General features: G+C 42.3%; 2 protein-coding genes across 6 annotated transcripts; one reads left to right on the plus strand and one right to left on the minus strand.

The window, feature by feature from the left end:
- Positions 1-1118: 1118 nt before the first annotated feature.
- On the plus strand, positions 1119-4193 carry LOC148902218 (uncharacterized). Of its 4 annotated transcripts, XM_088990555.1 has the most exons (6): positions 1119-1252; positions 1333-1656; positions 3320-3643; positions 3718-3846; positions 3928-3974; positions 4045-4183. In XM_088990555.1, the coding sequence occupies exons 1-6, from the start codon at positions 1210-1212 to the stop codon at positions 4162-4164; spliced, it is 987 nt and encodes a 328-aa protein (XP_088846681.1). In that variant the 5' UTR covers positions 1119-1209; the 3' UTR covers positions 4165-4183. The 4 variants fall into 4 exon arrangements, with proteins under 4 accessions (XP_088846681.1, XP_088846679.1, XP_088846680.1 ...); XM_088990553.1 differs by having other exon boundaries at positions 3928-4193; XM_088990554.1 differs by lacking the exon at positions 1119-1252 and having other exon boundaries at positions 1260-1656.
- LOC148902219 (RNA-binding protein 4B-like) lies at positions 4083-10004 on the minus strand. 2 transcript variants are annotated; one of them, XM_088990560.1, is made up of 4 exons: positions 9906-9996; positions 9029-9447; positions 8323-8953; positions 4083-4221 (listed from the first exon to the last, which is right to left on the minus strand). In XM_088990560.1, exons 2-3 carry the CDS (start codon positions 9435-9437, stop codon positions 8349-8351), a joined length of 1014 nt encoding a protein of 337 aa, XP_088846686.1. In that variant the 5' UTR covers positions 9438-9447; positions 9906-9996; the 3' UTR covers positions 4083-4221; positions 8323-8348. The 2 variants fall into 2 exon arrangements, with proteins under 2 accessions (XP_088846686.1, XP_088846685.1); XM_088990559.1 differs by lacking the exon at positions 4083-4221 and adding an exon at positions 6019-8094 and having other exon boundaries at positions 9906-10004.
- Positions 10005-10195: the final 191 nt, after the last annotated feature.

Raw genomic sequence — 10195 nt, forward strand, 5'->3', positions numbered from 1 at the left:
TGAATAAAAGGAAAGTAGTAGAACTTTACACCATTCTTTTCAAATAAGGAAAGTAGTAGTAGTCTGTGGCGTCACCGGTGGGCACCGCAGCTTTAATGTCTTTCAATTCCTTGATCTCCTTGATGTGCGTCTCACCCTGACGCATATCACACGCTTGAAAATGGTATAAAAGCAACTGTCGTGGGACAGAGAGAATCACTCATCTCGGACTCAGACCCAGACAGACACACAGCTCGCAGAGACCTGCTCAGCATCGCACGGAGTTTCACAGCGCGATTTGCTCGACTCCACGCCACGATCAAGCTCTGCGCGTCACCTGCCTGGGAGATCTGACAACGAACCTACTTACAAATAAAGAGAACCGAGAAACTCTTTAAGTCCACACTCATTCTCTTTATGAAAAAGGTAGTAGTAATCCACACTTTTTCTCCTCAAAAAAATAAAGGAAAGTAGTCGTACTCTATACCCATTCTCTTTTAAAAAGGAAAATAGTAGTACTCTACACCCATTTTCTTGAATAAAAGGAAAGTAGTAGTACTCTACACCAATTGTTTTAAAATAAGGAAAGTAGTAGTAGTCCAAACTTATTCTCTTCAAAAAAGAAAATAGTAGTACTTTACATCCATGCCCTTAAAATAAGGAAAGTAGTAGGACTTTACACCTCTTCTTTTGCATTCGGCTTTTCCCTTCAGGGATCGCCACAGCGAATCAGTGTCCTCCATCTTCAGAGGTTTGATTCACATGCTTGTTTTGGCCAAGCTTTTACGTCAGATGCCCTTCCTGACACAACCCTCTGTATTTATCTGGGCTTGGGACTGGCACAATAACACACTGGCTTTTGTCCTCTTGTGGCTACAGAATAAGCAAATTTATTAACTTCATAAAGATTTGATGATGACACATTTCTGGGCTTTGACTGGGCCAAAACTCAGGTTGGGATGAAGCATTGATTTATTTAATATTATTGATGCCGCCCCTCCTCTGGACCCCCAAAATGTGAAAGCGTACAAGCCAAGGTGAGCAGACGGCATGTCAACGAAATACAATTTGTGGAAAAGCAACACCCATCGCCAACGCGATGCATCAAATGAACAGTTAATCTTTTTTGACGAGAAGACTTTTTTTCCACTGGAGGAGGCGTGTTTTTAAACACAACCCCCTTTGCGATGACACCGCCATTAAAGTTCAGAAGTCTCGACGGAGAACGGGATGCTGAAGCTCTGCCTGTTCTGGGTCGCTCTCTTGACAGCCCGTAAGTTATGTCATTGACGAACTCTTCTGTTGAAAATGAAGCAAAGACATTAAATTTTGCCTTTTTTGTCTGCATTTCAGATGGCAGCGTGCTTTTTGCCAGCATTGGTGACAAAGTCACCCTACCATGCAATTTTACACTCGACGGCAAATATATGTGCTGGTACAAGCAGGTGGCAGGCGACAAACCCCAAATCGTGATCTCCCACTACATCTTTGCGCCCAACTCCAATAGTAGCCAGATGACGACGGAATTCAGTAAGCGGATGAAGCTTCACGTCGAGGAAAAGTCCTTCCACCTGGAGATTTTTAACGTGCAGCTCTCGGACACGGCCATGTACTATTGCGGGCAGAGCCTCATCAACGTCATGACTTTTGACAGTGCAATCTTTTTGCTGGTGAAAGGTATGCCACCTCTTTTGGGCCCTTTAACCTACTGACATATTGTGAAACAAGGCATTTTGGGGTGGAGTGGGGCTGCGGGGGTATTTAGCTCAAGATAAAAGAAGAAAATGGTGGGTTGAAACAGTTTGGAATACTGAAAGAAGAATCACCAAACAAATCAAACATTTACGCGTTATGTGTACTCATTTTTAAATACAATTAAAGGACAACCAACGTCTCCGGACAAGTTGTGTCCATAATTTGTAAAATGGCTTCAAATGACTTCTACTGAGCGTATTTTACAAAGATTCCACCGCATATAGCGATATTTTACGTTTTTAAGACTCACGCTGAATATTCTGGAAGTCTTGTTTTTGAGTTCGTGACGAGTCCTCACGTCACGTCACTGAAGGAACGCCCCTCACCGAGAAAGGACCTACCTTGCATCACCTCAATGCATTTTGCCGTAATTTGTTTGGTCTGAAAAGTTCGTGTTGATCCGTGTTGATGGCGAAATTAGAAGGAAAACACATAAATAACGAGATGGTGTTCGCTTACAAAACGTCCCAGGAGACAATTTACATGGAGCTTTGTCATCCTCTTCTGCCTTTTTTTGGGTACTGTGAGTACTAAAGAGTTTGTCACTACATTTCTCTCCAGATGCATCAAAATGACCGGAATGAATTCTTTAATCGATTGCAAACATGTATCCTTTCCTCTTTTGAGTAACAAGAAAGCATCTTTTCCGAATCTGAAGCCATTGTTTTGATTGTCCAGCAAGGCAAGGCGTCTTGGGGTGACGCAACGAACAAGGGGGCGGGACCTTCTGAAACGGACCACTTCCGGGTTCAATTTGAAGTAGTTTTGGGACACTTTAAGTCATTTTTATTGGTGTTTCGCATTTGACTAAAAATATCAGCCTGTGTGTTTTGGGTATTTTAGATGCTATAAAACGTTTTTCTGATGTCAGTTAGGAAACAAAAAAGTGATGTCGGTTGTCCTTTAAATGGTGTACAGAGCATGTATTTTTTGTTTTGTTTTTGTAGACAGTATTTTTGTTTTGAGATAATTACTCTTTTCACAATAATTTTATGATAATTTAATAATATATATAAATTATAATAATAATGTTTATTTTTATTTTATTTTAGAAATGTCCTACTTTGTTAAAATAAATTGTTACATTATTAAATTTAAATATTGTTACATTTAAAAAAATGTAAAACATTTTAAATTTAATTGAAAAAATTACAAATGTTAACAATTGTAATGTAAAAAAATAAATATATAAAAATGTAAAAATGAAAATTGTTTACATTTTTTTAAATTTAATTGTTTACATTTTTCAATTATTTGTTTATGTTTATCTTTTCTATGTATTAATGCATTTTTTATTTGCTTGATTATTTATCAATTTCTGCTATTCATTTATTAATTTATTCATTCATTCATTTGTTTCTTTTTTGTTGTTGTTTTGTGGCAGGGAGAGTAAAAATCAGTTTTGATAATTGATGTTATTACATTGTTATTTTTGGTTAAAAAATAAAATTACATAAAAAAAAACATGCCCAAGAAAGAACAACCGAAAATGAAACGTCGTGATCAGCAATCAACCGTTTGCCAAGCGCCCATAAGAACTAAAATATGGTTGCTCACTCTTGGCATTATTTTCATTTTGTTTTAGAATCCACTCGCCTGTCTGTCCTCCAGCATCCAACGTCCATCACAGAATCCCCGGGAGGGTCGACCACACTGAACTGCACCATGCACCCCGGAAGTCGTGACGGGTTGCACGCCGTCTACTGGTTTCGAAAGACGTCGGGCGACTCCCACTTGTTGTACGTCCACTCAGAAAACAGCAGCGGGTGTGCAACGACGTCGGAGCGGGGGTGCGTTTACATGCTGTCCAAGCGGGACGTCGCCGCGTCTGACGCTGGGACGTACTATTGCGCCGTGGAGTCTTGTGGCGAGATCGTGTTCGGAAACGGGTCGAGTTTGGAGATCGTAGGTGGGGCAGAAAAAGTGTTTCTGGAAAGAAAACAAAAAAAAGCTATGAATCTGATTTGATGTGTATTCTTACAGGTGACAAGACATTGACAGACAAAGTGTTGACGTACTGTTTGTGGGCATCCCTGCTTGTGTCCGTCATTGTCAATGTCTTTTTTGCGCATCCACTTATCAAAAGCAGCAGGAGAGACAACCTAGTCTCAGGTGATACATGAGACTTGATGGGTTCTTGATGGGTTTTTCTTGCACACAGAGAAAGAAATTGCCCTTTGATTCTGTTAACAGGGAAAACGCCGCAGCCAAACGTGCCAGAAGACAATATGGACGAGGAGGTTGGTCCGCTATATATCCATTGGGCGACGACGTGGACACTTTTGACATCCCAAATTGTATTTCCCACAGAATGGGGACGCTTTGCCATACGTGGCTCTGGACTTCAAAAAGAGGCCGTCCAACAGCAGGACACACGGGAGGCTGGAGGACAGCGTTTACTCCGGATTGCGATTGAAAAACGTGGATTGATCAACATCTGCAACATCATTCCCGCTTGATCTCCAACAGTTTTGGAAGATGTGAGACCTATCATGAAAAACAAAAATAAAAATAGAAGACAAATGTTTCAAAATGGCTTTTCCCTTCGTTGACTCCAAAAAGAAAAGTGAAAATAACATGACAACATCTGAGTGTCTGTGGAAAATTCAGAAGGTTTTTTTTAGGTGAGGCTTTTCGTTTTCAAATAAAGAGTGTGATATTTAGGCCGACCGACCCCAACAGGATGTTAATGCGGTTTTATTCGTAAAGTTTGCTCCATTGTGCAACATTGTTTGCAGAGGTCATCAAAATAACACACGTGGCCTAATTTTGAGGTATGCGACTTCTGCACCACACAGGAAGCACATTCATTTCTAAACTTGCTGAATTTAAGTGTTGGAAAGTTAGTCTCTTGCACCTTCTTCTCTTTCACACTGCCTTTCTGAAATTAAATCCTGGTTTCCCCATAACTTTCTCAAACTTAACAGCGAAAAAACTGAAATTCTCCTCGTTGGTACCAAATCCACCTTGAGCAAAGCTACCAGTTTCTCTCTCACTCTAGACAATTCGACCGTTTCTCCCTCCCGTCAGGTGAAAAGCCTAGGTGTGGTTCTTGACAGACACTATCTTTCCGCTCCCACATAAATAACTTAACCTGGTCTGCGAACTTCAACCTACGCAATATCAATCGTCTTGGCCCGTCTCTCACTCCTCACACCACTGCTATCCTGGTTCATAGTCTTGTCACCTCCCGGATTGACTATTGCAATTCACTTCTCTTTGGTGTGCCTCAGAAACTTCTCCACAAACTTCAACTCGGCCAGAATTCTTCAGCCCGGATCATCACCAGAACCTCATCTTTTTACCACATCACCCCTGTCCTCCAAGTGCTCCACTGGCTCCCGGTCAAATATAGAATCAACTTTACAATTCTTCTTTATACATTTAAAGCTATCCATAACCTTGCCCCCCCCCCCATGCCTATCTGACCTTCTTCAAATTTCTATTCCCTCTCGTTCCCTCAGATCCTCTTCCTCCCTCCGCCTCTGTGTCCCCCTACCCCCCACCCATCTCAGCACGATGGGGGACAGAGCTTTCAGCTGCTCTGCCCCCAAACTTTGGAACTCATTTTCTCCCAATTCGATGTCCCAATTCGTAACATCGATTCTCTTCCCACTTTTAAGTCCCATTTTAAAACCCACCAATTTAAAATTGCATTTACCTATGCTTGTCTGTGACTGTAAAGTGTCCTTGAGAGCTTTGAAAGGCGCTTAAAATGTAATGTATTATTATTATTATAAACGGCAAGGCCAAACGTGGCACTTGGGTGGTCAGCCAAAACACTTGGTTGGTTTGGTGGCACTTGGGTGGCTGACACACATTAAAAACAAGTGGTATTTTGGGATGCATCGAGAATGCTGCACTGTAGCCTCACATACTGCAAATGCCGGAAACTGTCACAAGAAAAGTTGTAAAAATTTGATTTTTTTTAGGGTGAACCTAAAATGCACTTGACTTCAAACAAAAGATTCACTGTCCTGAGATGTTTCATTTAACTACATATAAACGCCAATAAGTAAAAGTTTGAGTTTGGAACTTTTGTCTCATATTCGTGGTTTGATATGAAACACAAACGTCCTCAATATTTAAGAGAAAGAAATGAATTAACCTCGAGTTCAATACTTTTGGAGATTGTAAATTCACCAGTTTAAGCTTATTTTTTTGAGTCGTTGTTGAGTGGCGACATTTTATATTTGATTTAAGATACAAAAAAAGACCAAATGACATTAATATAGGCGTTCATGCCATCATTGAAAATGGTTCGCCTCGAAAGTGACGAATAAGTGACGTCACGTCGGTCAATGAAGAGTTCTGCCGCCTTGTGGATACTTGGCATCATTACACTAGTTCCAAAAAAGCGTTGAGACTCACATAAGTAGAAACATTTTGGCTTTTCACTGTTTCCAAGCATATAACATGGACGAAAAGGTGGAAATAACTGCTCTCACGAAAACAACTCGTAAAAGGAAGGTATTTATAGCTGTACAACCAGTACAGCAGTACAAGGCCTTATCGCATGGGAGTTGGTCATTTTATTGGCGCGGGCCACATTGTAGCTACGGTTTCCTCTGAATTTGGGGAAGCCATTACAATGTTTCATCTCTTCCACATATTACATATAGAACGCAAAACAAATTAATAATTAATTTTCAAATTAGAAGGCAAAAATAAACTGTTATTGTGGTTTTCGTACAATTTGAATTTTTTTTCCGGACAGCATCATAGAATTTCACAAGTTTGATTTGCTTTTCGGCCGAATAAAATGAAGTGGCGGGCCAGATTTGGTCTCCGGGCCTCGACTTTGACACCTGTGCCTTATCCAGATTTATTGATGTCTCCCTTCTTCCTCCAAGAAACCTGATTCAAGGTCAGGTCATCAAGCTTCGCCTAATGTCGACAACGATCCTGTTGATTTAGAATGAAGTGTTTTGCAGACATAAAATAGGATAGACAGGGGCTTTCGAGGATCAGACTTTGCATCCACGATTGATATACGGGTAGTTTGCGCAATTACACTGATATAAAACATAGGGCCTGGGGCCCAGATGCCGCCGCAATCATTTCATGTGGCCCAGAAAACCAAACTGTTAATTAGCATCCTTGCTAATATTTGTACGCAAATGTCATATTGTTGTGAGCAACAAATAATGATTTTTTTGCAAGCATTTTTTTTTACCACCTAACACTCACTTAAAAATTGGATGAACTATTGTTGCTGAGAAATTTGTACTGCATTAATTTGTTGGATACAAGTACTAATGCGACGAAGAGTAAATTTTTGGGGGGGTCACAATAATGATGGCCGCTACGATAGAAGACGCAAATTCAAGTTACCTGCGCCAAAAAAGGAGTTTGTCCCCCTTCCCTTCTTTAATACTGTAGTTTGAAATACTTGTGATACGAAATGGAACAGTCACATTTTACAGTTTACTTTGTCGCACAAGGATAAGTATTTTTATACTAAAAAAAATATTCATACAGGTCAGTTTACAAAGCATTTGTTCTATTTACGAAACATTTTCTAAATGAAAATTGTCGATGAAACGAATTTAATTGTATAAAAGTGAGAACAAGAAATCTATTTGCAATTGTCTCCAAGTCAATAAAAAAGGTGTCTTATATATCTTCAAACATGGAGATCCCCCAAAGTTTTTGGGGCCGCAACAACAAACTGTATGAAAACGACACAAATACTTGAAATGGCTTCAATTTACAGCAGATGCACGCCCTCACCCCCGCCGCCCTGGACTTACCTGATTTTGGGAGTATTTTTGGCTTGTCCTTGCCCTCGCCCACACCAAGAGGCTGCAGACGTTTTTGTTATTGTTTATCGTGACATGATTTGCTGATTTGACTTTTTTACGACAATATCGCCAAGATTATCAGGTTTTTCTAAGGGCCACATTTTTCCCCCGTCTGATTTTTTTTTTCTAAAACGGCACAAATAATTTGCTGACAGCGCGTGTTGGTACAGGAGCGGTTTGAGAAACTGTTTAAACAGTTTTCAGAGCGGACGTCGACAGGTTTTTGCTGTGAGAAAAATGCTTTTCCGCATTTAATACCAAGGTGTCTTGACATTTTACACTCGCAGGGCCTACTATCTGAAAAGTTCCAACTTCGAAGCCTATTTAAAAAAAAGGAAACGTTTTCCGCTGCAAAAGCTAGTTTCTACATCACAAGGTAAGAACCAAAGAGGGATTGACGAAAAAACTGTTTAAAAAAACATGGAAAGAAAAGACGAAGACGTCGGGATATCAGTTCATTGCAGGGAAACATTAACGCGCTCCGCCGAAGACAGGAAGTGGATAGCGTCACGCACATCTGATGGTGGCGAGAGGCGACGAAGACGAAACGACGATCCTGGAAAAAAACAAATAAGAGTGAAAGGTGTTGGGACACAGCCTGAAACGCCATGTGTTTTTTGGCGTGGCTTTGCATGTTCAAACCACGATCGCGTGGTCTCGCCGTGGCTTTAAAACGGAACGGATGGAGAAGAGTAGCGGAGTACAGAATTTTAGTTTAGTTTGCACCCTCCACACTCAAGCTCAGCGGTTTACATTTCGACTTTCCACTCTCGACTATTCTCACCTCAACTTCAAACGCTGGGGCCTCACTTAATAAGTGTAGCGTGCAGGCGGCGGAGGCGGCAGTTGCGGTGCATAGGGGTCCCTGGGTCGAGGTATTCCGTATGGCGGGACCCGGGAAACGGGAGCCATACGGGAGCGCTCGTAGGCATACCCGTTACCGGCAGGAGGAGCGGGCGCGCTTGGCGCTCTACGGAGGGGGCTGCGATCTCGACTGTAAAACGCAGACTGAGGCGGGGGAGGAGGCGGCGGGTGACACTCGTATGGGTCGAGCGGCGAGTTCATGGGATGTTCTCGCGTAACGCCGGGAGGGGGAGGAGGTGGCGGAGGCGGACCGCCCGGACCCATGCCATAAGGACGGGCTCTGTACTTTTCGTAGTAATCTACGACACCGTAACTGCTCCGATTGCCATCATAAGGACTCTCGGGGTACATAGATCGCCTGGGAGGAGGGGGTGGCAAAGGCGGTGCGGGGTAACCGTGGCCAATAGGGCGACCTCTCATGAAGCCTGGTGGTGGGGGCTCGGGCCTGTTTCCTGGGTAAGGTGGAGACCAAAAGACATCGCCTTCTGAAGGAGGGTACTCCTGCTCCTCACGGGGGCGACTTTTGGAAAGCTGCACGTGGATCCGTTGACCTGGATACAACAAGGGGGAGCTTCAACTCTGATAACAATCGGTGTGACACAGGCATGCCACGTGGGGGCACTTACCTTTAAATTCAGTGTTGTCAAGTCCTTGGATAGCATCCATGGCCTCATCCGAATTCGACATGTGCACAAAAGCAAAATTTTTAATAATGGCACACTCCTTGACCTTGCCGTACTCTTCGAACAACGCACGGAGTTCTTCTTCCATTCCCTTTTCCACGTTGGCCACATGCAACTTAACAGCGCCGTAGTTCTTCCCGTGGCTGGCCTCCACGTTAATAGTAGAGCCGTGGAGCTTGTGGAGGTGCAGGGCCTTGATGGCTTTCGTAGCGTCCTTGCGATCATCCATGTGGACGAATGCAAAGTTTTTGACGATAGAACATTCCGTGACGGTGCCGTGCTCCGTGAAGAGGGCCTGGATTTCCTCTACGGTTGCCTCTTGGGGCAGATTCCCGACAAATATCTTCACCATGTTAAACGATCTGTTTCAAGATGTAAAACAAGTGTTAAAAGTATCGCGCTATGAACGGGGATATTAAATTCGTGGGCAGCATAAACGTTTTGAGAGGGGGTGGGTAATCTTCGATGAGTAGAGGGGCTAGGTCTTCCCAAAATGGCTGCCATTCATTCAACATGGCAACATTTCACATCAATATCCAAACTTTGCACAATGCGATTTTTGGGCATTAACATTGTGTTTGTCATAAATAGTTCTGCTTGTCGTGCAAATACTGACTTTTTGTGAGTTTTTTTTCAGAAAGATGTAGCCACTCTGACGCTAAACAATTCCGTTAGCTTCGGCTCGCATGCTAATTGTATAAATTCTTCAGGAAAAAAAACAAAGCATATACAGCCGACTGGAACAAAACGAAAAGCTGTCCAAACATTTTGTGAAAAAAAAAAAAAAAACACAGAAAAGCATTTCAGAGTTGTCGCCTACCTTTTGTTACCAGCAGCAAACGGCGGCCCTCACCAATAAATAACCCCACTTCCGGTTCTTGCTTGTTGTGTGAGTCTTTACACACTGCCCCCTGTTGTTCGGAGGATGCAAGTGGGTTCTTCAGTAATGCATGGAAACTAATGTAATTACGCAATCCATTTTTTAAGTCTTCAGCCAATTGTGACTTACCTTAGTCCAATTACGCGTATTTTAAATTGAGATCTGTGGTGTAACTCTTAGAAATGTAAAGGAACGACTTGTCGTGGGATTAATATGTAACTGCTACTTCA

This window comes from Hippocampus bargibanti, linkage group LG02 (assembly GCF_051943395.1).
Source record: "Hippocampus bargibanti isolate YZ-2025 linkage group LG02, ASM5194339v1, whole genome shotgun sequence".
Classification (NCBI taxonomy): domain Eukaryota; kingdom Metazoa; phylum Chordata; class Actinopteri; order Syngnathiformes; family Syngnathidae; genus Hippocampus; species Hippocampus bargibanti.